The sequence below is a fragment of the Tenrec ecaudatus genome, chromosome 10, assembly GCF_050624435.1.
Source record: "Tenrec ecaudatus isolate mTenEca1 chromosome 10, mTenEca1.hap1, whole genome shotgun sequence".
NCBI lineage: Eukaryota > Metazoa > Chordata > Mammalia > Afrosoricida > Tenrecidae > Tenrec > Tenrec ecaudatus.
Window position 1 is genome coordinate 157,764,004 of NC_134539.1, and position 27,142 is coordinate 157,791,145.

Consider the following 27,142-nt stretch of genomic DNA (forward strand, 5'->3'; position numbering starts at 1 on the left):
CAAAAACAACCAGCGGCCTCCCTCCGCCCGGACACGCGCTCCCACTCACCCCAGCTCACTCTCCCGCCCTCCGCCACTGCTTTCCCATTCAGCTGCAATGATCTGCGCAGAGGAGCTGCGCAGTCGCCGAGCTTGAATTAGGCGCCAGCGCGCTCGGTAGTAGCCCTGCTGCTCCCTGATTGGCAGCTCCCTGGCCCGGCGCCAGCCTATTGGGAGGCCTGTTTACGCCAAATGAGTGGCACGAGCTCCCGGCCGTGGAGGGCGGTGCGGCCAATCAGCACGCGGGCTGCTCAGGGCTGAGTGGCACGGGCTTATTAGTATGCAGGGCCCGTGGCTCGCCGCGCCGGGCTGCAGGTTTGAGAGCCGCTCTGCATGGGCTTGCTAGAGTCGTTGTTGTGGAAGCGGTGCTTGCACGGCGCAACAGTCAGCACATTGAAAATACCAATAGGAATACAAAACAAAGTCACATTTACTGATTTAATTGTATTGCATTCAATTGTATCCAGGAAACAGCCTCCAGTAAGTAACCGCATTGCTTTCATTTTTTGTTTTGCATTTTTATTATTATTATTTTATTTTACTTTAGCTTGGGGATTTTTACATATATATTTTTTAAGCAAGTGAAAGTCAGGATGGTGATTTTAAGAAATATTTATCGTCCCTTTTGAAGAACCCGTTAGGATGCCGAGCAGTTTTATATATATGTGTGTGTGTGTGTGTGTGTATGTATGTATGTATAAGATGGATTAGAAAAGAGAGCGCTTTTTTTCCCCTCTCTGAAAAAAAATCATATCGATCGGTTTAAAATTCCCCCCCCCCCCCCGTAATGCGTCCTTGCTTTTCTCTGAGCCCTGGTTGTCTCGACCGACACCAGCATTAAAAATAGATAACCGCGAGTGGACGGGGATAGCCTGGCTGCATCTGCCGGAGCCGCGCGGTGGTTCTGTGTGTTGGGGGCGGATTGTTGGCGAGGTCCGGGTGGCCGCCAACAGAAGCCCAGGAGCCATGAACGAACCCCCAATTGTTTGCCCCCCCAACCCTGCACCCCTCCCCCTCCACAGTCCCGGGTCGGCCCCTCCAGATTGCGCCGCGGCGCTGGGAGCCGTCCTGCTCGCGGTGGCCGCGACAGCTGCCCTGAGGAGCTCCGGGCCTCCGGCAGGGCGCGGAGCGGGGCCGGGGTGCAGGGGGCTCAGACCGAGGCTTTCGGGTTTCGCTTCACAGAGCTTAACTCATTTCAAATCAGACCGTTTCAGAAATTTATTTTGCGGATGGGGGGGTGCGGAGCAGACCAAGGGAGACTCGCACTCGGGCAGGCTTGAAGTCGCGCGTGGCCGGCCGCGCGCCGCATGGCCAGGTGTGCGGGCTGGTGTGTCCCTGGGCGCGGCGGGGGGGGGGGGCCCGGACCCTGATTTCCTCTCCCCGGGGCGGGCGCGGCCGTTTCGTAGGGAGCGGGTTCTGCGGCGTCCGAGCGGCCCACGCCCTGAGCTTCCGCCGACGGGCCTGCGAGCGGAGTGGCGGCGGGCGCCGGGGAGGCGGCAGGCCCCAAGTCCTGGTCCCCGGAGCGGCGAAAACCAGCAGGAATTTTTGGATGCAAAGTGAAAAACAAAAGCAGCCCTGAAGGAGCCCGCGCGTGCGGAAGGAGGGGCGGGAGCTCTGGCGGCGCCGGCCACCCGGAGGAGCTCGGCGTCCGTGCTCGGCTCTCTGAGAAGGCGTCCGCGCGCGCGTCTACCGAGGACCGCCCTCCCTCCGCCCTCCGATCCCGGGGTTCTGCCGAGCCAACCGCGCTCGCCCGCGGCCCGGGAGCGGGGGGAGGGGTGGGCCCGGGGCTCCGGGCGGCGGGCACCGAGCCGGGCGGTCGCGCTCCGGCCGCGCTCCCTGCCGGGCCCCGGGCACGGCGCGACCCTTCCCCCGGAGCAAACGCACCACGGCGGGCCGCTCGGGCCCGCGGAGCGGCGGCAGCGCGGGAGCAGGGCAGCCACCACCCTGGGCGCGCCGAAGGCCTCGCGCTGGTGGGGACGGAGCCCCAGCGCGGCTTCGGAGCCAGCCCGCGTCCGGAGAACCCGCAGCAATTTGGGGGTTTCTTTTGGGAAAGCAAACCACTACGACACGCCAGACAAAAGCCCAGCACACGGTCTCCCCGGGGCCGCAGGGAGCCCTTGGCGCCTTTGAAGCTGCGGGCTCGCGCTGCCTCCCCTGCCTTTGCGCGTTCCGCCGCCCCCGGGGCTCGCGCGGCGCCGGCCCTGGCTGTGGCCTGCAGGCCCCGGCGGCCCGCCGCCCCCCCAGAGCCCGGCGGGCTGCCCCTAGCCGTGCGCCGCCGCCGGGCCTGCCGCTTGGTGCTGCCTCTGAAGGCCTGCTTTGTTGGACCCGGGGAGCGCGCCTGCGAACCCCAGAGGGAAGGGAGCCCGGAACCCCTTTGTATGAAATTGCGAGATCAGGCGTCTTCCTGAAGTCCTCATTTATTTACAATGCAAAAGCTCTCCGAATAAATATTAAAAAAGCTTATCAGCTGAGCAAATATGTATTCACTTAATACACTGTTTTCGGTTATAGATTAAATCAGACAGAAAATAGTCGGCAAATAAGACATTGTGGGACCCGGAGCATTAAATATAGTCATTTAAAATGGTGCTCACGACACGGCAAACATCTTTATCCTTTTCTTGTCACGGTGGGACGGCAAAAAAAACACACGGAAGGTTTTCTGGAAAGTTCGAAATTAGGACTATTGAGCCCATCGTTCTCCCTATTGTTGGAAGTGATGTGAAACCTTAAGACAATGCGGATTTAGGTACCGAGGAGAAATGTGCGTTTGCGAACCGTGGCGGGGCTGGGGCTGCCGCCGCTGCTCACTCAGCTTCGGAATGTCGCCCGGTCTCGCCGGGGAAGGGGCGCTGCGCGTGGACACGGCTGGAAGAGGGGGGAGTGCAGGGATATTTCCCCCGGTGGTCCTGAGCAGAGAGGGGCCACGGTGGCCCGGTTGTCTTCGGCCACTCGCAAGGGGGAGGAAGGTAGCGCCCGGCCTGGCCTAGCCCCCCAGGGCGCGCGCCGGGCGCCTAGGGGAGCAAGCCCGTGGCCCTTTGGGGGTGTCCAGAGAACAATCTCAAAGCACCCCCTCCGGCTCGAATCTGCGGAGGGAGATCCTGGGCGGGTGAGGGTGCCAGGCTCCCGAGAAGCGCCGGCTGGGCCAGGGCAGGGCACTGCGGCGTGGCGGCCCTGGAGATTCAGGAAGCCAGAGCCCGGGTGCGGGGCGGCGCGGGGTCCCCGAGCGGTGCTGGGGCGGGGGCTGCGGCCCGGTCCTGCAGGAGGGTGTGGGGCGGGGAGGGGGGCGGCGGGTTCAAAAGACTGGACCAAAAGCCGCATGGCGAGGGGGATGGGTGAGGAGAGAAACGGAAGGTTATAAAAAAAGAACCTCTTGAGTTACAATCAATAAAATTACTCGCTTAATTAACATAGTTATTCGGTTAAGCGGAGTGCAGTTAAAGGCGGACCTCGGGTGAGGGGGGCGCCGGGCGAGAGCCCCCCCAGTCTCTCTTCCAGAGACACCTTTGGGCAGCGGGGGAGGGGAGAGGGCGTGCGTGAGTGTGTGAGTGTGTGCGCGCGCGCGTGTGCGTGTGCTTGATGGCTTCGCAGATTCGGGTTTCGATCACCCTACGGAGCCAGCCTCCTCTTCACCGGGACGCCCTCGCCACAGGGACCCGCGGGGACGCGGAGAGAGGCGGCCGTAGGCGCCGCGCGGTTCGGCCTGGGCTCCCCGGGCCGTGCGGGCGCCCTAGGGTGCGTGTCCACGCGGGCCCGGGCGGGCGGGGTGGGGACCAGGCAACTGAGCCCCGAGTCACCGAATCTCCCTTTGCTTGCCTCCGCAGACCATGGACCCGCACGGCGGCCGCCGGCGCGACGCGCGGCCGCCCGCCGACGAGCTCATCCCGCCGGCCTGCTGACCGGCCCGCTGCCCGGGCCGCGGGGTTCCGCGGACGCCGCCGCCTCCACCGAGCCGCCCCCGGGCCCCGGCCGCGCTGCTCCCGGGAGGCGGCAGCGACGGGCCGGGGCCGGGGCCCGGTATGGATGGCCGGGACTTCGCGCCGCCGCCGCCTCTGCTGTCGGAGCGCGGGAGCCTGGGCCACCGCAGCGCCGCCGCCGCCGCCGCGCGCCTGGCCCCGTCCGGCCCCTCGGCGCAGCCCCCGGCTCACTTCCAGCCCGGGAAGTACTTCCCGTCGCCGCTGCCCATGGCTTCGCACACAGGTCAGTGCCGGGCGCGGGGCGGGGGCGGCGGGGACCTTGGGGTAGGTGGCGCGAGCGCGGTTCGCCAGGAGCGGGAGCCGCCTCTCCCGGCGCCGCCGGAGGACTCGGAGCCCCCGCAGGTGTCCGAGGGCAGCGCAGGGTCGCGGGAAACAAAGCTGGGCCCCGGCGCCGCGCCCCCCGCCCCAGCCCCCCAGGTCTTCCGCTGCAGCTCTACCTGCCACCCAGTCGCACGCTCGGGGCCGGCCGGCCGGCGCTTCCTGCGGGAGCAGGACAGCCCTTGCGGGCGGGGGCGGGGGCCTCGGCCCCGCGGATTTGGCGGCGCGCGTTAACAGGGCCCGCCGTGTCAAGCGAGCAAATCCCGTTTCTATATAAAGCCTTGAAGTGTCAGGGTGCGAATGGGTTTGCAGGGATGCCCGGGTCTCCACCAGCGCTAACTCGGGCCGCCGACCTGGTGCCCCGGAGCCCCGCGGGCGGCCCGGAGGGGGCGGCGCAGGCCGAGCTCCGATTTCGGTGCAGGCGAGTGCGCGCGAATTTGCTGCAGGGGGGCGGGGGGAGGAAGGGAGGAAGCGGGGCGCCCCGGGCGGGGCCTCGGGTCATCTGCTGGAGACAGCCGGTGCGGGCCCCAGTGCCCCCAGAATAAGGACGTTCATTTTGCTCAAGGTCAGAGGCAAGGAAGCCGGAGCTGGAGCCTGGCCCGAGGGGCCACCGCGGGGCCGCCGGCAGGTCCCGGCTGTGTCGGTCTCGCAGAGGCTTGGCTGTGTTAGCGGAGATGCTTGGATCCCACCCGGAGACCGCGTGGGGATCCCGGTCACCCCGCCGGGTCCTCTGGCTTTTGCTTAACAGCTTGTCTTACCCATCAGCGACGCTGTTTGCCGTTTTCTTTCCCTTTTCTTTCAAATTTGGCAGTCGCCGTTATTATTGCTAGCTTGATGAACTGTGAATACTAATAAAATTATATCTGCCTTAATGGGATTACAATTAGTGTGTGGATTAAAAAGGCAGCGGCGGGACTCAGAGGGAAAGCGTCAGCGAAGGGAGACCTGAAAGAAATGTGCAAGACAAAAACATAAATTTCCTAAAAGAAAATAAAAACACACCACAGACCAAATTGCTTAATTACTAATGAGCTTTGAGCGGCATGTAGAACCCGAGGAGAATCCCCAAAGCTGGCCTGTGGCCCCCGTGGCATGGGCTCTGCCCAGGCCTGGCCCAGCTCCCCTCTGCTGGCTTCTCTACGCTGCTGTTCCTCCGCACTGCCCTTGCTTCTCCTCCCTCTGTGATTTCCACCTCTACTTCTCCAGATTTATCTCTCGAAAGAGAAAGGGAACAAATACTCGACTGAGCAACTGGTGCTTTAAAATCTCCCTCCCGCTGCCCCTGTGGTTATGTGTCTCTTCCTGCCCTGCAAGGAGATCCTGCCTGGCTCAGCCCACACCCAGGGCGAGGGGGCTGCTGGGGGCTGCCGGGCCAGGCCTTCTCCAGGCTGCAGGCTGGTGGGCCCTGCTGGGGGGAGGGGGAGGCTGAGCCTGCAGGGTGGGGGATGGGGGTGGAGGCTCTCTCCTCCAACCCCTACATCGTGCCCTGTAACCCTGAGGATCACCTCACCACTGACAGACCCTCCATCAGCCTCTTCGGCTGTCCCCCTCCTGGGAAGGCCTGGCCAGGCCAGTCCCCCATCGGACCAAGACGCTGGACCTCTGCCGCCACTCCCCGCCGTTCGGGTCCACTCTTGGGCCACTGTGTCAGGTGCGACCTCGGCTGGGCAGCCCTGTGGAACCTTTGTCTGGCTCATTCCAAGTTTGTCCACGTGGTTCTCAGGGTGCAGGCCGCAGGTTGGGGTGGTGGGAGGTGGCACTGGCCGTGGCCAGAGGGTACCCTGAGCAACCCCAAGCCTCCTCTCCCCCATACGCAGGTCGCTCTAGAGGGCGCTGGAGGTCCCCAGGGCGACCCAGATGGGGGCTGCAGGGCCACGTGCCACCTCAGGAGGGAAGGGAAGGCCCATTGTGCTAGGAGGTGCAGTGTCATTGGTGCGGGGATTCCGGGCAGAGCTGGCCAGCCGGCTCCCCACACAGCTGAGGCTTTATGGATGTGGGATGCGGACGTCCTAAAGTGCAGTGAGGTCTAGCTTGTACAAAGGAGCCGCTGCTGCTTCACCTGCTCGAGCTGTGATCAAGTGCAGGAGGGAAATAACAGACGTGGGTTCTGAAATACAGATATTGCACTGCACGTGCAGATTTCGAAGGACACACTGCTGGACTTTGTCCCCATGCCAGAGGCTAGTCTGGGGGTCCCCAGGGGCCCAGCCGCAGAAAGTACCAGGCTCCAGGCGTCGTTTTCTATCCCCCCCGGACCCCCCACACCATTGGTCCAGCTTTGATGTGAACTGAGGATGGGTGCTCCTGGCCCGTGTTGCCTCTGACCCCAGGCCACTCCTGCCTTTCGGAGCCGAGAGTCCCCTTGCCTATTGCCCCAGGCCCCTGCCTGGCCTCTTTCCCAGCTTGAGGGACCCCCGATGGGGGAGGCTGCAGCCCCCTGAGTGAACGCGCCCATTGTTTTTCTAAAACTGAAAGTGCTGCCAGCTTTATGCCCGGCCGTGGGTTTTTATGGCAAAGCGCTGTTACAGTAACCTTGTCACCGAAAGGTGCAATTAAAATGTTTGGAATCATTATTTTTAGTGCGGTGCAAGATTTTGTCTCTAATACAGATGGTCCGGGCGCAAAGCTGTGAGATCTGGGAGGGGAGTGATCAACAACGAACCAGCCCAAGGTTTTTCATCAGCGCCCTTGCCTCCAGCGATGGGGGAAGCTCACAGCTCCCAAGCGGAGACTGAGCGAGTGGCTGAATCGGTCCGGCCAGCGGGCAACCACGGGAAGGGGAAGCCCAGACAGACTGCCTCCCAGTCCTGCCTGGTGGCAGAGCGTCTCCTCCCCCTCCACCCGCTGGGCCAGCCCTAGACCAAAGCCTTGCCTGGGGCACTTCCAAGTCTGAGTTTGAATCATCTGAATGCTACTCTGGGGGTTCCCCTGGCCCCCTTTTTGGGGTGTAAATGGCCCTCACCAGTGAAGCCAGGCCCCCCCTGGGGCCTGGTGTTCTTTGGGATGGGAAGGGAACAACAGGGGTGCTCCTGTCTGGTGTTAGTGCCTTGCTAGGCTTCTATCCAGAGACCGGGAGAGAGAGGGGGAGAATTTCCTAGTGTGAAAAGACCCCTTCGAAGGCTCCCCTCGTCATGTGAGATGTTTTTATAAAGGAAAACACGCACACTGCACACCGTTTTTGTAAAGACCTCATTAACTCCGTGACAGGACGACTGCTTGGGCTACCATTACTAGCACTAAGTAGGTGTGAAAAGAGTTACTTTCCGAAGAGCCTACCCATCCTGCTCGAAAGTGACAGCGCCCTGCGAAGGGGGTGGGGGACATCAGAGTCGCCGCCAGAGCCCAGAGCCAGGGCCCCGCCCACCCGCCCCATCAAAGCCCATTTTTGGAATGTGGGGTTTTGAGCTGGGTTTTGCCTGCCCCAGTGTGGCTTGAACTGCCACCATGTCCACTGCCCTCTGCGTTTTCCAGAGGCCTGCCCAGGTCACGTGAGGAATAAGGACAATGGCATATCAGAGAGTGGGGCCAGGGAGCCGCTCTTCACAAATAGCTCCCATCGCCCCCTGGAAAACACACGCACCCCCAAACGCTTCCTGGTGACTCCTGGTTATTCTTAGAACGCGCGCCCCCCCCCAAGCCCCCCCATCCCACCGCCTGTCTGACTGCGAGACAGGGTTCAACCCAGCCCGCACAGGCAGGACGAAGAAACGCACAGTAGGCTGTTAGAATACCATGGAGGAGGTTAAAAATACCCCTCAGAAACACACTTAAAAAAGCCAAACCCAACAACAGAACGAGCTAAAAATATTCCCGGCTTTGGCAAAGAGCACGGAGTTAAATAAATTATACAAGAGTCATTCATGGGAGCAAGTCCACTTTCTCTCTTACGGGAACTTGGTTCAAGCTAATAAAAATAATAATTTACTGGCCACTGAACTTTGCATGAGTTTAAATTTAATTGGTGGGGCTTCTGGCGTTTGTCACTTCTTGGCCATTAGTGGGTTCTCCCCGACCTGGGGTGTGGCAAAAGGAGTCTTAGTGACCCTGGCATTAAGCGCTCAGCTGTGGTCCGAGCAACGTGGCAGCCCGAGGCCCAGCTGGATGGCAGTCCTCTGTCTTGTGCAGTGGCCCCGAGTTGGAAGACATCCACGGGCAGCAGTGGATGTGCCTTTTGTTAGTGTGGCCTGGGGAGGGCTGCCAGCCCAGGGTCCTTGGGAGCAGGGGCCAGGTCCACACTCCCCCCCCAGGAGCTAGCTGGACAGAGGCCGGAGCAGAGAGGCCTCAGGGAGGAAGGCATGCCTGCCGGCTATTTTAATTTGATAAATGACGGTACACCTTTAAGAGTGTGTTTTAACAATCAAGATACACTCCAGCAAGCTGATAGGATGTTCGCTGTCAACTTACATATGTCATCAGAACGGCTGCGAGTGTAAATAACGTGCCAGCAGGAGCCTGCCGCCTGCCTGGCAGACGCAGGTACCACCCCACCCCAGCCTGGTACCCCAGTGCCCCAGGCCGGCACCTCTGCACCCAGCAGGGCCTGGCAGCTGGGGGCCAGAGGAAGGCAGAGGTGCTTGGCCAGGGCTTCTTCTCTGGGGAGACTCTGGATCTCTCCACCAAAATAAAAGCGCAGGACCGCTGGCTTAGGGAACGCTGTAAGCCTGGCATCTGTGCCTTTTCGGCCTATGGGTGTTCAATTCAGCCTCTTTTGGATAATTGTAAGCCACACAGTTGGGGTGCTTGCTCTCGGGCTTTGTCTCTCTACCCCTGCCCCTTGACCACTTGGTTGTTCCTTAACCAAATGCCCCAGAACTCCCAGCAGGACCTGAATTCCCCAACGACTACAGTTCCCAGAATGCCCTGCCTGGCTCCAGGGTCTGAGCCTAGGACCCGCCACATTCCTGCAGCTGGGAATTCCCAAGCCAGGCCACTGAGAGCAACTACTTTCCGGATGGGATGGGAAGGGGACCCTGGGGTCACCTTCAGGGCCCCCTTTGTCCATCCTGCCGGAAGGCATCCTAAACCCCCCTGGCTTCCTCCCCCCACCATGAATTTGCTAATATTGGCAGACAACATAGACCTTGACAGTCTTGGGTGACCCCCTCTAACTGCCCCAGCTGCCCCCCTCCATGGGCCCTCTTTGGGAAGGGCTCGTGTGGTAGGGACACAGGCTTTGCTCAAGGGGCCTCAGGGCCAGTTCCTGCCTATGAGTCCCCTAGAACATCCTTAATGACTTTAGGGTGCAGCCCACGGTAGCCCCTGCTTTACTGAGCAGGGTCATTTCCAAAATGAAAGCTTTGTGTAGGCTGCACTGAGTGAGGCTTTTCCCTGCTGAAGAAGGCCTGCTTGTGAGATGGGGCTCCTGCCTCCTGGGAGGTTGTGGGGCTGCCTGCTGCCCTGTCCATTCCTGCACAGACATGTGGACAAACTTCGGGTGCAGAGCCCTGCCCCTTTGCCTGCTAGGGACGCCCGCCTCCCTCGAGCTCCCTGGTCCCTTCATCCTTGGGGACCCAGCCCACTCGCCATATGACACCATATCACAAGCTGGGATCCGAACCACAGGCTGAATGCAAAGCCTCCCAGACCCGGGGAGTGGGGGGCGCGTGCGGGGGAGGCCTAGCGGGGCTGAGCGCTCATGCCTGCTCTGCTGGGCCGGCCGATGACGTTTTTATGGGATAATATACCGCTCACACCATGCAGGCCTATTTGTCAGGGGGTTGCTCTGTTGGTTTGATCTATAATTTCCCTGTCTCCTGGTGGCCCCTCAGCGAGCAGCACCCCAGGCTCTGGAACTGGGGTGAGGGCTGAAAGAGGGGATGCTGGTGGTAAGCTGGGGAGCCCAGGTATGGGCTGATTGCTGGCCAAGGTTCCGATAGAGCTTGGCCGTGAGCAAGAGGACTGGCCCCGGGTAGGTGATGCCCACTGCCAGAATATCAGTACCAACTCACAGTGACCCTCTGGGACAGAGACCTTCCCACCCCCACCCCCCACCCGTGGGTCTCTGCGGCAGTCAGCGGCCTCAGCTTTCTTCTACCGAGCAGCCGTGTGTTCGGACCTCAGACTTACGGTTAGCAGCCCGGTGCTTACCCCCTGCACTACCAGCCTTCCTCGGATATGCGCTTCAAGGCCTGGGTAAGAGCTGGGGGTCGGGGCTTGACCTCAGGTGTGAGCTGGGGGCCAGCTCTGGTTGTAAGGTGGGCGCCAGACCTGCAGGGGGCCTGGGCCTGGCAGACAGTCCAGCCAGGGCAGAGCCAGGAGCCAGCCGGCCAGCGGCGCAGGCTGTCACTGCAGCTGTCCAGGCGGATTAGGTTCCAGATTGAATCAGTCAGGAAGCTGCTACAGAGGTTGGGGATGAGGGGACAAACAGGTGGACTGGGCACCCTCCCCTCCTCCCTCAGGACACTCCCCCTCTGGTCTTCAGACTTGGAGGGGTTTTGAGGGGCAAGGTGGCCTGGGGGTCATTGGTCAGTCACTGTGCATTCCCTGGGGTAATAAGATGGGGTCCTCCTGCCCCCCACCCAGCCCACAGCAGCTGGCACTGCTCATGCACAGTCTCAGAGGGTACCCAGGTCACTCTGCCCATCTCCCCAGACTCCCGCCACAGGGGGACAGACCTGATCTGGGGCCTGGTGAGCACCCTAGCTTGGCAGGTCTACCAGAAAGGGAAGTGGGGTGCTGCTGACATCCCCAAAGTCACGACGGCACCTTCTTGGGACTCCCCGCAAAGAACAGGCACCAGACTGGCCACTCTTGAGGAGAAGGTGACTTGTGGATTGGCCTAGTGAGATGATGGGAGAGAGGTGCAAGCATGAGGGGACACAAGGACAGAGCCGGAGCACCCAGGAGTGGCCTCCAGGTCAGGGGCAGTGTACAGTGGCCTGGGGAGGGGATGCTGACCAGGAGACTCAGAAACCAGGTCTGGGGTTGTGGACACTGTGGAGGATCTGGGGAAGGGCACTGGGGGTCAGGGTCTCTTCAGTGCCCCGGTGCTACCTGGAAGGGGGAGATCACACATGGGGGCAGGCTCAGCCACCCGAGTGTCTCCCAAGGCCAAGACCTCCCCTATAGTGCACCCACGGACCACCAGCCCAGTGCACGCTCATGCTTGTGCATGTGAGTCTGTGCACGCCTGACTGCACGCCTGGGCTTGGGGTGTAGGGCTGCCCACGGAGACATACAGGGTCTTCCACTGGGCCCCCATCTCACATCTGCCCCCCAGCCTGTCTGGGTGGCTGTTCCAGTCTCAGTGCAGTTGGGAAAACTGAAGGCTCAGCACTGAGGGCTGCACCCTGCCCCAGGCCCACTCCCTCCTCCTATGGGAAGGGACGGGAAGAGTGCGGGTTCAGGGAGGGGCTGCTTGGAGCTGTGAGGGATGGCTTATGGTGGGCGCCTGGCTAGGGTGGGAGCAGGATGAGCAGCCCTGCACTCTTCTTCCAGGACCTGTGGAGCCTAGCAGGGCCTCTTAGTGGCCAGGTGGGCAGCTCTGGTCACTGGGGCCACTCAGGGAGATCATAGCTAATGACCCAGGGCCCAGAGCAGGGAGGGGTGGGGGCTGCCCCACAACCTCAGACTTGGCCTCAGTCTAAGGCCCTTCAAGCTCCCTGAAGCTGGGGTAGAGGCCAGGTCCTGAGATGTGTCCTGGGGGGCAGGGGTCCTGTGACACTGGGTACACTTCCCCACCCCTCAGAGTGGCTCTCCTTCCTACAGCAGGCCACAGTCTCACCTAGGTCTTGGGAGTGTGCCCATCTGTCCCCCACAAGCCCCAAGGTGTCCATGTGACCTGTCAGCCCAGCCATCCCCCACTTCGGACCCAGACCCCAGCAGACAGCGGCGATGGGCCTTCTTCAGTCTCTGTTCAGCCACCCCCCACTGCCCGCACCTCCAGCCCCGACCTGCACCAGGGGGGTCACCTTGTATGGGGAGAATGTGTGCAGTAGAGGACATGCCCCAGGTGACCTAGGCCCCTCCCCTCAATGCGCCCCAAAGCCCCCCCAGGAGGGTCAGTGGGTGCCGTGTGACCAGCCTAGACTCTTCCCGAGTCTTCATGGCCCTGAGGGCACGAGGGGCTCTCCCTCCCACTGCAGACTCTCAGGGGTGGGCTCAGAGCGGGGTCTGCAGGGAGGGACCACAGGCTCTTTCTTCCTCAGCTGTGAGCCGGCCTCCCTCGGGGACCCACCGTCCTGGGCAACACCCCTGCTCCCTGGGCCGCACACCACGGTCACCCAGCCACCTGTGGGCTTTTTGCCCAGAAACCAGTCCCCTTTTTCTGAGACTCCTCCCCATCCCTTTGGTACCCTAAAAATAAATGTTCATTTACTTTCAATTAACGTCGACGTTAGGTTGAAGTGGAGCTGTGATGCCTCTGAAGGCCGACTGCAGACCCCTTCGTGTGCAGGGGCTGGGGGACACCGCCCTGGGCGGCCAGGCCATGCCAGGCAGCAGGACGTGCTGGAAACACAATGATGCTACATCCCAGGACCCAAGTGTGGGCCTGGACAGACAGTCTTCCTTCAGATGCCAGTTCGGAAGGGGCAGTGGACGTGGGACCCCGCCTCCTACTCAGACATCAGAGAGGCATTGGGGGCTCCATTGCCACAGCGGGGAGGGGAGCCTGGCTCTGCAGGAGACTTGGAGTGCGGGGGTGGGGGGAGCGGCCCTCGGGTTCAGTCGTGGTCTGTCTTCCTGTAGGCCCTTCTCTCCCTCTAGATGTACTCCCCCCACCCCGGAGGTCCTGAGCGAGAGCACAGATGTTCTGGGGTCCCCAGGAACCGAGCAAGGCCCACCTCCACATCTGAGCCCCTTTGCCTGGCACAGCCACCTCTCTGCCTCGCCCTCAGAGTGCCAGTGGGACTGAGTGGATGAGCAGGGCCCTGGGCTAGGCAGGCCGGTGACCAGTGGTCACGTTGGTCTTGATTAACAGCTAAGTTCAGTCTCTGATCATGGTCAGAGTGAGTGACCCCTGTGCACAGCTGTACCCTCATGACTGGGCACAGCTCTTCCTGCCCTGGAGCCAGTGGCACCCCCTGTCCTGTGGGCACCACAGCAGCCAGGCAGCCTATTAGGGTGCATGGTCAGTGGGCCTTGGTGAGCCTTGCAGTCAGTGTGGGTCGGATGCCGGGAGGGGGCTTCCTTTGGGGACCTTGTTCCTCCCCAGGCTGGAGGTGCCTTTGGGAGATCAATCCAGGCAACTGGTGAGCAGGGATCCCCAGTCTGGGCCAGGAAAGCAGTCAGCAGGATGGCCGAGACTCAGAGTAACCACTTGCTCTGCCCGGACCTCCTCCAAGTGGCTAAGGCTGATTACTGGGGGAGCCCCTGTCCGTCCTTCCTGAGACCTGCCTTGGCTGGTCCCAGAACTGCTACCCCACCCCCACCCTCAGCTGACTCCCACACCCGCTGACCTCTGACCCTTTCTGTCCTGGCTGTTCAGCCTGTGCCCTGGTCCCAAACCTGCAGGTGGTGTGGGGGCTGGCGTTCCCACAAGCTCGGTGTCCCCACGCTCACCCTCTCCATTTGGAGCAGCCGGCTCCTGGTGCCTGGAGCCGTCACAGAGACTACTAGCCTGTCTCCTGTCGGGAGGGGAAGTGTGTGATTTCTAGAGTCTGCGCCCGCCGGTCAGAAATAGCAGACACTGTGCCCCTGTGCCTCCCAATGCTCTGCCTTGCCCACTGCTGGCCATCCTGGGCCCTTCCCACAGGACACAGCCTCCCTTGGGTGGGTGCTGTGTGGATGGGGGGCACAGGGGAGGGGAGGGAGGGTGGTGATCAGGCTGGGGGGTGGGAGGAAGAGAGGAGGCAGGAAGGAGGGGTAGTGAGGACAAAGGAGCCCCAGCCTGGCCCCCAGGCCTTCTCCTGGAGCTGGGGGTGGGGAGCCCAGGTTTGGGTGCCTTCTCTGTTTCTGGACCCTGGATTGAGTGAGTCTTGGTAGGGGCTGGCCTGAGCTGCAGGACCTGAGCCAGCCGCTTTGGCCTGCAGATTAATTGGGGCCCAGGCAAATCAGCCCCCCCATGTCCGCCGCCTCCCTCAGCCGGCCTGAGACAAAGGGTGCAGGCTCCCTGACCAACAATCACACGGTGGTGCCACTCCTGGGTGAGCCCTTACCCTGGTGTGGCCTCTGGGTGCCAGGGCCACTTGTGGGTGACTCTTGCAGTTCTCCCTGGAGCCGGCCGAGGGTGCTTGGCTCTGCCCTCCCTGCGGGCTCAGGAGACAACAGAGAGGCGATAGATCACGGAGTGCCCGAGTTCCTTCCAGACTCGGCTCCCACATCCCCGCCTGTCATATCTCCTTTCCCACACCTCATCCACGGCCTTTTACACGTTCATTACAATTTGTTGACTGCCGGCTGCTGAGTGTGCATCCGCCATGCCACCTGCCCCTCTGCCCAGTGGTCCGTGCAGTCGCCAGGACCGAACCTGGCAGGAGAGGGCTGGCTGAAAAGCCATGGGGGTGCCCAGCCCAGGGGAGAGCTTACCTCACCTACACCCCCCTCTCTGGAGCCCCCAGAGTTCTCTGGCTGCTCCGCTTCTCTGTGGGGGGATCCAAGGAGGGGGTGAATGGTGACGGAAGAGGCCTGGGAGAACTGAGTCTGAGGAAAGGAAGCCTGGGGAGTGGAGACCAGGTAAGGCCGTGTGCACCCCCCAGGAGGGGCAACCCTGCATTCGATACCGAGTGATCAATCGAATGTGGCTGGAGGAAACCATACCTGAAGCAGGCAACTGAGAGACAAGGCCAGAAAGGTCACATTGGCTGCAGGAACCCCTCCCAGGGAAGCAGCCCTTGCAGCCCAGAGTGACCAGAGGGGTGTTCTTCAGTGTTGCCGGCTCTGGCTGTGCAGTCTGGTGCCTGGCTATGCCAGGTGCCGTAGCTGGGCCTTCAACAGATGGAGCAGGCCTGAGCCCCTCCCAGCCAAGGGCACCCAGCCAAGGGTGGCAGAGCTTCTGGCAAAGCCAGTTTCTGGACCATCCTGGGACTGACACTTCGGGACCCTCACACCCACCCTGCCCTCTGTAAGTGTGCATGTGAGTGAGTGTGCACGTATGTAAGTTTGGCTTGTATGTATGTGTGGGGGTGTGTGAGAGTGAGGGTGTGGGGCTCTCAGGCTTGAAGACAAACTTATGGCTGTCTAGCTGAGAAGCAACAAAGCCCACATGGAAGAAGCACACCAGCCTGTGCGATCATGAGGTGTCGATGGGATTGGGGTACCAGGCATCTAAGGCCCAGAACAAAATATCATATCATTGTGAATGAGAGGGAGTGTGGTGTGGTGACCCAAAGCCCATCTGTAGGCAATTGGACATCCCCTTATGGAAGGAAGAGACAAGCCAGCCAGGGTGCAACATAGCACAGATGAAACATACAACTTTCCTTTAGTTCTTTAATGCTTCCTCCCCACCCACCCCACAATCATGACCCCAGTTCTACCTCACAAATCCGGCTAGACCAGAGGATGTACACTGGTACAGATAAGAGCTGGAAACACAGGGAATCCAGGACAGATAGACCCCGTAGAGCCAATATTGAGAGTAGTGATACCAGGAGGAGAAGGGGCAGGGGAAGGTGGAGGAGAGGAAACTGATCACAATGATCTACATAAAACCCCCTCCCTGGGGGACGGACAACAGAAAAGTGGGTGAAGGGAGACATCAGTCAGTGTAAGGCATGATAAAATAATAATTTATAAATTATCAAGGGTTTGTGAGGGAAGGAGGAAAGGAGAATGGGGGGGGATGAGGATCTGATACCAAGGCCTCAAGTAGAAAGAAAATGTTTTGAGAATGATGATGGCAACAAATGTGCTTGACACAATGGATGGATGGATGGGTTGTAATAAGAGCTGTACGAGCCCCCAATAAAATGATTTTTAAAAATAAAGAGGATGTGGGTGTGTGATGTGTGTCTGAGTGTGCTTGTTTGTCTAGATGTGTGAGTGTGCATTCCAGTGAGTGTATGCATGTGTATGTGGCTGTGTGAGCACATATATGTGGATGAGTGTGAATACATGAGTGTGTGACTGAGTGTGCCAGTGTGTGTACGTGTGTGTGGGTGAGTATGTATGACTGAGTGTGCTAGTGTGTATACATGCATGAGTGTGTGAGTGACTGAGTGTACTAGTGTGTGTATGAGTGTGAGGGATGACTGGGTGTGCCAGTGTGTATATGTGTGTGGCTGGGTGTGCCCGTGTGTATATGTGTGTGTCTGGGTGTGCCTGTGTGTATATGTGTGTGACTGGGTGTGCCCGTGTGTATATGTGTGTGACTGGGTGTGCCCGTGTGTATATGTGTGTGGCTGAGTGTGCCCGTGTGTATATGTGTGTGACTGAGTGTGCCCGTGTGTATGTATATGTGTGTGGCTGGGTGTGCCCGTGTGTATATGTGTGTGTCTGGGTGTGCCCGTGTGTGACTGGGTGTGCCCGTGTGTATATGTGTGTGACTGGGTGTGCCCGTGTGTGACTGGGTGTGCCCGTGTGTGACTGGGTGTGCCCGTGTGTATATGTGTGTGGCTGGGTGTGCCAGTGTGTATATGTGTGTGACTGGGTGTGCCCGTGTGTATATGTGTGTGACTGGGTGTGCCAGTGTGTATATGTGTGTGGCTGGGTGTGCCCGTGTGTATATGTGTGTGACTGGGTGTGCCCGTGTGTGACTGAGTGTGCCCGTGTGTATGTATATGTGTGTGGCTGGGTGTGCCCGTGTGTATATGTGTGTGACTGGGTGTGCCCGTGTGTATATGTGTGTGACTGGGTGTGCCAGTGTGTATATGTGTGTGGTTGAGTGTGCCAGTGTGTGTATGCATGTGAGGGATGACTGGGTGTGCTAGTGTGGGTGTGGGTGTGGGTGACTGAGTGCACCAGTGTGTGTATAGATGGGTGAGTGTGGATGAGTATGTGTGCCAGTGTGTGTATACATGTGTGGCTGAGTGTGCCAGTGTGTGTGCGTGTGAGTGTGTGACTGAGTGTGCCAGTGTGTGAGTGAGCGGGCATGTGCCCCATCCACATCAGGGCAGCACCTCTTGCTGTGTGGACTTCAGCGTGCCTGGTTTTGCCCTAGAGCCTCAGAAGGCTGAACCCTGGTGGCCTGCCCACGACCCCTGCCCGCTCACTCAGCCCTGGGAGGAGGTGGGGCAGACCTGGCCAGCCTGCCAGATGGCCGCAGCAGGGAGAGGGAAGGGGTGAGCACAGACAGGCGTGAGGCTCAGGAGAAGGTAGGGAGAAGTGGACCCACCCGGTGGGAGTGGCCCTGAGTCACCGCCCAGAGCCCGCCCAGTGGGTGCATGGGCCGCCCACGGCTCCCGCTGTCCAGCCAAAGGGCTAAATTTACCCTCTTAATAGGAACCAGGTCCACGTCCTACTTCCTTTTATTAATTCCTGGGCTGTCCTGCCGGCCGGTCCTGTCATCCAAAGCTGATGGTCTTGCGGCCCAACGGCCACATAGCGTTCCGTTTATAGCTCTAGAGCGCTGCCCTGGGGGCCAATGGGACTTCCAGAAGTTTCTCGTAGCCCACGTGGGGAGGTTTCTGGGCCCCGCCCCTCAATCACCCCCCCATGACTGGGATAGGCCTAGGGATAGCTTGTACGTGGCCTCCTCTGCCTCTCCCTCTCCAGGCCTAACTCTGTGGGCCTCTCCCCCAGTTTCCCCCACTCCTGCTTCTCTTCCCCTCCCCCTCCCCTCCCAGACTCCCCTGGTCCAGCACCTGCCCCGTGCGGCAGCAGCTGGCTCTCAGCTGAGGGTGACAGCCCATCTTTGGAGGGCCTGTGGCTCTGCAGACTGGGTGGGGGGTGCTCTGCATTCTGTGGCGGGGCCACAAGGGGAGAGCTCCTGTAACCACCCCCCCACACACACACATCCTTGGAAGCCCAGTGGGAGGTGGCCAGCTGGGGACTTTGCTGCCAGCACTCTGGGGGCCTGGAGTGGCCTGAGTCTGGGGTGTCAGTCCCCTTCCCACCCAGGGTAAGCCAGGAGGTGTGGGTGCTCTCTCCAAGGCATCCCCTGCCAGGTGAAAGACCAAGAGGCACTTTGCCCAGACCCAGGGAGGGGAGCTTCCCCATGACCTGAGCACCTGGGGGCATCTGCAGCCCTGCACCCTTTCTATACACACATGCATGCCCTGCGTGTACATGCCCCTCATAGCCCCCCTTCATGAACGTGGTGCCCCCACAGCCCCCCCCACACACACCCAGGGCCGGCACAGATGCACACTAGGAGTACACAGTAGCAGCCCCTCCCCGTGCACACCTAGCACGTCACTCCAAGGAGCTCCCTACCCTGTGAGGCATCGAGGCTACACCCCCAGGTGTGCCTGGCACCCTCCCCACAGCGGGGACCCCCCCTCTTAGTCCCTCTGCTGGGCTCCCTCTTCCTTGGGTAGACTGGCCAGACAGACACCCGCCTGTCTCCCAGCAGGCTGGACCCATGCCTTCCAGCGGCTCAACCGATTGCCCCCCCGCCTGGCCACCCGTCTGCCCGGTGTCACAGCCGTGCCTGGTGTCCCCTGGGTAGACCCGGGGACAGCCCCGGAGCCGGGCATCCCGCTCAGTCGCTCTCAGTCAGGCAGGAGGCACAGCCCGGGCAGGAAGCCGGCCGAGCGTGGGCAGCCAGAGTGCGGGTGTGAGCGGGTGGGGTGGGAACTGGCAGGGCCAGGCGCGGCGCCTGGCTCCGGTGCCAGCAGCCCGTCAGCTGGGCTTCCGGCAGCCAGCTCGCGCGGAGCAGTGGGGGAGGTGGGGGGGGGGGGCTTGCTGCTCTCGGAGCGGTAGCCGCCAGCTCAACGGGGCCTGGATTTTTCTTCACAACCCACTTGTCAGTTTGCAGAGGAGGAGGGTGCTCCAGCCATGAGCGTAACTGACTGCCACTCCAAGCCCCGGGTCAGTGCCCCCCTGGGCTCTTGTCCTCACCTGGCATAGCAGTGAGGAGCGGGGGGGCAGGGGACTTAGAGGCCTCTGGCAGCTGTGTCCTTAAGCATGGGGCATTTAGAGGGGCTTGGAGCACTGGAGTTGGCACAAGTCAGGCCCAGGGGAGGCCTGAGGTCTGGGGTGTCGTCCCTCATGGGTGGGTCTTGCAAACAGCTCAGGGAGGAAGCCAGGCTCCTGGTCTGTTGGCCACTTCGGGCCACTTCTGCTGGAACCGCCCCACTACCCAGCGTCTCACAGTGTCCTGGAGGGCGGGCTAGACAGGAGCCAAGGGGGCTCTAGGAGAGTCAGGGGTTCCCAGCTTGGCTCCTTTCTATGATGCTCAAAACCTTCCTGTAACCAGGAGCCCAGGGGACAGTGAGGGGGCCCACAGCGAGGGTCCAGGTATGGCTGAGGTCGGCCAGCCCTTCTGGGTGTCCTGGCATCCAGATGGGTTTTCTCAGCCAGCCCGGAGTCTAGGCCAGGCTTCCTCAGAGAGTTGCTGTCTCCCAAAGCCCAGCCCCCCATGTGGCAAGACAGCAACGGGACCGATGGCCAGAAGGATGGCGTGCGCTCCCACCCCATGACCATAGGGAGTTCTGAGCCTAGACCCAGCCCCAGGACAAAGGGGCCGCAGCACCTCCTTGGGCAGGCCATGCTGGTGGGCAGGGGCTGGGGCAGCTGGGAGGAACAGGCACGGGGTTTGGGCTGCTTCTCTCCCGCCTCTGCATACATTCTCAGAGCACCCAGCACCCAGGAAGGGTATGAAGCCCCAGGTGTGGGGGGTGCTGGCCCTTGGGGCTCCCCATTCCCCTCTAACCCAGCACCCCGTGGGGGAGGCCCTTGCCAAAAGGGAAAGAATCTCCTTCCCAGTTCCCAGCCCTGCCAGCTGCCTGAGGCTCCGCCTGGCTCCGGCCCAGGGGCCCTGGGTCCCACGCAGCTCTGCACAGCTGGTTGCTGGTTGGCTACTGGGTGGTGGTGGGTAGGGACTGGGAGGTGGCATAGGCACAGTGCCCCTGGCCAGACCCTTTGGGGCGAGGGGCAAGTTAAGAGGGGGTGCTCTGTTCTGGGGTTCCCCAGACATCACAGGACAGTGAGGTGGAGCTGTCCCCTGGGACCCACAGCCCCTCCCCCATACACCACAGTCACTGCCCACAGGGGCTGCCCCAGGGCCGGGCAGCTCCAAATGCCTACTATGTGAAGGCCCAGGCGGGCTCTGGGAAGAGTGACCTGAAGGACCTGTCGCCACAGCAAACGGTTCAGGTCGAGTTGCTGGGTCTCGCTACAGGAATCAGGGATACCTGAGCTCTCAGTGCAGGAGTCGGGGTTCAGGATCCCTTGGTGGGCCGACTGCATTTCATCTCAAATGAGAAATCGGGGCACCGGGTTCCCATGGTGGGGTTTTAGCACAGGAACTGGGGTACAGCGTCTCATCTCTGGGTTGAGGTCTTTGTACTCGAACTGGGGTGCTGTGCCCCCTCCCTGGGCCAGGCATGTGAGGTCTTGGCACACGCCCTGGAGTGTAGAGGACAGTTTCAAGGGCAGCCCAGGGGGAGGTGTGGTTGGATGGTGGTCCCCGGCCTGCCCCCGCCCCTACAGTCATGCTTCTACTTCTGGCTGGAATGGGGGAAGAGGTGGGTGGGAGGAACTAATGGATAGGCTGCAGAGCCAGGGGCAGGGGGTGCAGAGGTCACACTAGGACTTAAGATGCATCGGCAGGGCACGCCAAGGCCTGGAGCAAAGGAGGGGGCCTAGACCTGTCAGAGGGTAGGAGGGCAAGGCCAGATGGGCCCCTTTGTCACTGGACACATGTCCCAGACTTCAGGCTGGGAGTCACAGCAGGAAGCACAGCCCCTGAGTAGGAGACAAAGGGTGGGTGGGTGGCCAAGGCTGATAGCCTGAACTTCCTGTCCAGCCCCCCTGCGGAGCTCCCCATGCCTCAGTTTCCCTAGGTGGGTTGGCAGTGTTCCAGACCCATCGTTCCCAGGCCCAGCTCCCAGAGAACCCGTGGGCCTAGACCCCACGCCTGGCCTCTTCCCACCATCCAGAGGGCGTGGGCAGGGGCCAAGGGATTTCCCTGGGCAGGGCGGGGATGGGCCTATCCAGCAGGAAGCTGTGCCCCGGGAGACACAGTCATCTCAGAGGCATGGCCCTGGGACAGCCCGCCCCCGCCAACCACTTCTCTTCCCACCTCGGTCCTCCCTGGCGGAGCCCCAGTGGTCTGGCGGCCCCTGAGCCTCAACCCCCAGGCCGGCTGGCGGGAAGTCCCTGGCTCCCATCCTGGGGTCTGAGAGCCTCTTCTTCCTCCTGGTCCCTGATGGATGTCAGTGCTGGCCCGTCCTCTGGGCCATGCTGAGTTCTGAGGTGTGAGATTCTGCAGGTCCCAGCAGCCCGTGGGAGAGTTGCCGCTGTCCCACCCCCCTCCACCCCGACAGCCCCTGCGGAGGCTCTGTGGCCTCCAGCCTCCCTGCTGAGTCACACAGTCTGGGAAGCTCCAGGACTTGCCCCCGGATGAGGCATCGCACTTTCACAAATCCCCCTGCTCCTGGCGGGGAGCAGCTGCCCTGACTCACACAGTGGGGCCTGCTGTCCCCAGGCCCTTGGAGCCCTGCCACCCGAGGGTTCGAGGGTTCTGCTCGCAGTGGGAGCCCTGTCTCAGCCCCTGCCTACCGAAGCTCCCTGCTCTCATCCCCATCCCACTGACTGCAGCCCCAGCCCTGGTCTCAGCCCCCGCCCACTGCAGCCCCAGTGCCCCTCCCTGCTGAGGAGTAGTCCAGACCTGCCAGCAGGCCCCAGGGCTGCCCCCTTGTCCCTGGTCCCTATCTATGCTCATCCTTCCTCCAGTGTGAGCAGCTCGTCACCATGGCAACCCAGGGAAGCCCGCTGGGACCTGGGGGAGCCCAAGCCTGGCCTTGGCCTCTTGATGGGAGTGGGGGGGGGCAGGGAAGAAGCACAGCCTTGCTGTCATCAGGAGGGTGGGCTTGGAGAGCCTGGTGGGTGGGCTGCATGTGGTGGGGTGGGGTGAAAAAGCCCGAGTACGCCATGGAGCCCAGGAGGTCTCCTGCGGTCTCCAGCCTGGCCATGAACTGACAGAAGGACACTGCAGCCCCACACAGGCCCCAGCCAGGGCCACTCAAGGTACTCCAAGCAAGTCCCTGCAGTCCCCTCCTCAAGAGCCTGCCCACCCTCCCTCCTTCTCCACCCACTTTGGCCTGAGGGGTCCCTGGCTCATTGGGCCTTGGGAGAGCACCTCCGGGTGGTGAAGTCCCTCTGAGGGACTGCCGGGTACGGAGAGTGTTGACGGGGCCTCTGGCTCAGCCCTGCTGACCCTGCTTTTGGGTGTGCCACTTGGCTCCCAGGGAAGATAGACACGAAACAAGCTGAACAGGAGGCTGGCATCTGAGGGGTATGGGGGTGGGGCGGCAGGCCCTCTGCCCCCTGGATAGCCCACCTGCACAGGCAGTCTGTGCCCCACGGGCCCTCAGTGTTTACTTGGTGTAGAATCGGCGCTTGGTTGTCTGATGATTATGGAGGGGGCGTGGTGGTGGCATTGGTATTGCTTGTGGTGAGATTGGTGATAATGGGGTAAAGCTGGTGGTTGCAGCAATGGTGTTGACATGGGCTGTGGTGGTGATGGTGGTGTTGGAGTGTTGGTTGTGGGGTTGAGCGTGAGGTGGGTTACTGATGTTGTGGGTAGAGGACAGTGCTGAGCGGTCTTGAATGGCTAGTGTTGGAGGCTCAAGGAGCCCTGACCTGACGGTTGGGCCTTTGCTGCCGTTGGCTTCTTGGATCGTACGGGCGTTCAAAGGTGAAGGCCAGGGGAGCTGGGGGCCGAGCCATCTGTGGATGGCTACGGCGCCGGCCCTCACTCAGCACTGCACCTGTGTCCACAGCCGGCAGCCGTCTGATGGGGAGTTCTCCGGCTTCGTCTTTCATGGGCAGCTTCCTCACCAGCAGCCTGGGCTCGGCTGCTTCCTCGCACCCCAGCGGCACCCCGTCTGCCCCCTCTGAGCAGGCCTACCGCGGCTCCCACCCGGCCCCCTCCCAGATCTGGTTCTCCCACTCCCACGAAGGTAAGCTGGGGGCGGGGGGCCTAGGCCGGCTGGGGCTTGAGGGGGGCAGGTAGTGACTGATGGGCTCCCAAGGCCCAGCATGCTGTGGGGTGAGAGTGGCCTTCCTGCCCAGGACTCCCCGCTGGGAGGGCCAGCTGGGGAAGCAGACAGTGTCCTGGCCAGATGTGGGAAAGAGGAGTGGGGGCGGGCTCCTGGGAGCTCAGAAATGTGGAACACAGCTGGGGCTGCCACCATGCCCCACCCCCGACTCAGGGAGGCTCCAGATGTGCCAGCTGGGAGGGGCGGGAGGAGAGCTGTCAACATGCACAGGCCAACCCCCCCACCCCATCCCACGGGAGCCTGGCGCGGACACAGCCCTCCATGGCCCAGGCGCACTCCTGGAACCCAACAGGAGTCCGGTAGGTACTTGCCCATCTGTTGGAGGCCTGCGCGAGCCCCTCCCTGGGCCCCCTGCTGGGATCTGGTGGCAGCCCTGGGGCCCGAGGCGCTGGCACCGCCCCTCCCCTTGTGGCGGCTGGCACTTGGAAAGGGAGTTGCAGTGGACAACGGGCACAGAGGGCTCCCGCTCCTGGCACTGCACGGCCGTAACTCAATGACGGCCGACAACGGTGCCGTGTTTACAGAGGCCCGTGCCCCGGGCAGAGGGATTAGCGCCCAGTGCCGCCGAGAGCCACAGAGCCCTCTCTTTGTGTGACAAGAAAGGGCTGTTTTCCAAACGGGACAGGTGACGGAGTGAGGGACAGTTGTTAAAATAATCTTGCCTGGCGCACGCAGTGCACACATGCCGCGCAGGCGATAAGGAGTCCCCGTCATCCCCAGGGAGGGGGGGCCAGACCCATGCCCCCTACCTTCCCCGCTCAGGCGACCCCCCCCCCCCCGCTGCTGGCCAAGAGCAGCTGCCTGGGGTGGACTCTAGATTCCCGCCAACACCCCCATCTCCTCAAGGTCCTCCTGGGTCCTGGCTGTGACATCTGGTGCTCAGGATAGGGCGGGAGGGAAGGGTGGCGGAGCATGGGGGTCTAGGGGAGCCCCTCAACAGAAGCACTGTCCCCTCTCCCCCTGTGGCAAGCTGGGGGGTTGCCAGGCTGAGCTGCCTTGGTTGCCCCCCACACTGCATCACCCCCCATTTCTACATCCTGAGAGCCCCTGCAGGAGGTCTCCCTTCACCCCACCTTCTTCAGGGACCCCACCAGCAAGGAGGGCGGTTTGTGGGTAGCGCCACCTGCCCTGAAGCCCAGAAGTGCCTGTTTGGCCCCCTGGGGGTTGGGGGAGGCAACTTGCAGACAGACAGGCCCCCAGCAGCCCTCACCTCCCACTTCCCCTTCACCAACGGCTGCCCTGAGTAGGGGGTGCCTGCTGCTGCCTGGGGGCGGGTGTGTGTGAGTGTGTACCACCTCCCTGCGTGCCTCCACCCTGTGTCCACTGCTGTGTCCTGTCCCCTGCCCAGCTGGCCTCTTGTTGGGGAGAGGGCTCCCAGCAGACACGGCTACGCACACCCCACAGCTCAGAGTCGTCTGCCCATCATCGAGAGGTGACCCTTCAGCACCTGCCCTGCTGGGGCCCTCCAGCTGGGGCAGGGCAGGGATCCAGGTGCATATGGTGGGCGGTGGTGTAGGACAGGACCTGGACCTCTGAGCCCCCAGCCAGCGGCACTCAGTGAGGGACATGAGGAGTGTGGGGGGACTTCTACCTTGGCGAGGGCACAAGACCCCTGCTCACCTGCCCCTCTGCCTGCCGTGCCCCCTGGAGGGTGTCAGGGGGCTGTGTTTCACGGTGAGCACACACACGGATGTCTATGCCTCAGTTTCCCCCACCTCTGCCTCCCCACTGCTTCATTCTGGCTGCCTGCCCTGCTGGGGTTCACTGGCCCCCCGGGGGGAGGGGTGGGCCACGTGGCGGCCAGGCTGCATGGTGGTTTGGCCATGGTGGCTGTGCTGCGTGGTCCCCAGGCCGTGTGGTGGCTGCCACCGAGCCGGGAGCACACACGGCCAGTAGTGGGGGCAGGGCGGCGGGTGGCGGGCTGGCTGATGGGGGCAGGGCGGCGGGTGGCGGGCTGGCTGGCCGGCTGCCCTGGCCAAGTGCCCAGCGGCTCGTTTGACGGGGTGCCAGCTGGCTCCCGCGTGCCGGGGCCTGCTCCTGTGCCGTGTGTGGTGCAGAGGGGCGCCTGCGAGGGACTGAGATGGGGGCCCAGGCCCGGGTGGCCACTTGGAGCTGACTGGGCCCTCCTCAGCAGGGGCAGGTGTCTGGCACAGCCAGCTGCCCCTGACCTGATGGGCAGGGAAGCGGTCATCCCAGGCTGCCAGGCACCCTGCCTGCCTGACCAGGACCAGCCCTTGGACAGCCAGCCCCATATGCAGGGCAGTGCTGGAGGGGAGGGGCTTCCTGCCTCCTGCTGGGGTGGCTGGTGGAGGGGGGGGCAACGGGGGTGGAGTGGGGACAACGCCCTGAACATCTGGCCCAGGGCAGAGCCCCTGCTGCTCACCCACGATGCAGGGTCCCGCCCCAGAGGAGGGGTCCCGCCTGAGGCTGGGCTTTCCTGCCAGAAGCTGACTGGGGATTGGGTGGGCGGCGGAAGTGGCCAGGCCAGAGGTGCAAGGAGTAGGCCCAGCCTGTCCTGGTTGGGTCATCAGGACAGAGGGTGGGGCTCTCACAGCTGGCTCTATTGTCAGCCTGAAGGTCCCCTCCCTCTGCCCCACCCCCGCTGCCGGGGCCAGACCACCCACAGGGCCCATGAAAGGGGCGTCTGTTCCCAGGGCTCAGTTGGGGGGGGGCGGCTGGAGCTACTGTAGCTCCACAGCAACCTACTGGTTGTCTCTCGTGACACCTGGGGTGGGAGGGCTGGGGACAGCAGTGGCCACGTGCCAGTGCTGGTGGTCTGCTTGGCCATCTTTTTGTCAGAGCCTCCCCCCCTCCCGTGTCCCCCTCTTCCATCTGGGCTGTGCTGGAGGGCGGGGGTGTGGGGCTATAGAGGTCTTGGCACACCCCACCACCTGAGCCTCAAGGCATGAGGGGTGGGGGGGTCCCACTAGGTGAATGTCACACCTGTGTGACCTCCAGGCCCTCTTGGTTCCTCCAGCCCCCCCACCCACCCACACACACATACTGCCCCAGGGCTCCACCCCCTCCCGGGTCCTGCAGTAATGCACCCTTGACTGTTTGCTGAAGGGGGAGCTGGGAGACACTGCTGACTCTCGCCTGGGGGATGACTGACAAACTCAAAGTGTGATGTCCTCATAAGTGGGAGGGGTTGGGGATGGGGCCCCACTTTCCAGGCCTGGTGTGGATGAAGGGTGCTGTGCGGGGGTGTCCCCTCAGCAAGAGGGTGGTCCTGGGTCTTCTAGTGACGGCTGCTCCCCTGCTGTAACCCCATCTTACAGGCAGGAGCGCTGAGCCTCAGGGTGGGCGTGGTGGGTCTGAGCCGGGTCACTGATGGATGGAACCCCCCACACACACACACGCTCCCTGCCACCTCCACCATGCAGAGTTAGGAGTGAGGGGCCGTTTTCCCCACCGTGGGGCTCTGGGCCCTGGCGTGGAGCTGGTGCCACGGCCGTGGCGATCAGACTTCCTTTCTGAGGGACTGTGACTGCAGGTGCCCGACTGGGCCTCAGTTTCCTCCCTGTAAACAGTACTAACCAGAGCGGCCACCAGATCCAGTTGGACCAGGCAGGGCTGCCTCGGCCTGGCAGTCAGAGACATCCAGAGGACTTGTGTGTCCCGGAGTCCCGCCTCACTTAGGTGGGGGGAGCAGGTAGAAGGCCAGGAGGGTAGGATGTCGTAGAGATTGGGGTCACACCCAGGCTGGGCTCTGGGCTCCCCACCTGGGGCTGCCCCCTGTCAGCCAGCTTGATACTCCGACCC

At 62.2% G+C, this 27,142-nt stretch overlaps 1 protein-coding gene across 3 annotated transcripts in view; it reads left to right on the forward strand.

Moving 5' to 3' along the window:
- The first annotated feature begins 331 nt into the window (after window positions 1-331).
- BAHCC1 (BAH domain and coiled-coil containing 1) overlaps window positions 332-27,142 on the forward strand; it is a 55,374-nt gene continuing 28,563 nt past the window's right edge. The window contains exons 1-3 of one of the 3 annotated variants that reach the window (XM_075562346.1): window positions 332-519; window positions 3,864-4,239; window positions 23,102-23,281. In XM_075562346.1, coding sequence (XP_075418461.1) covers window positions 4,059-4,239; window positions 23,102-23,281 — 361 coding nt within the window. In that variant the 5' untranslated portion in view covers window positions 332-519; window positions 3,864-4,058. Of the gene's footprint in view, window positions 520-3,541; window positions 3,775-3,863; window positions 4,240-23,101; window positions 23,282-27,142 lie in introns of those variants that run through there. The other 2 variants (XM_075562347.1, XM_075562345.1) reach the window with 2 other exon arrangements.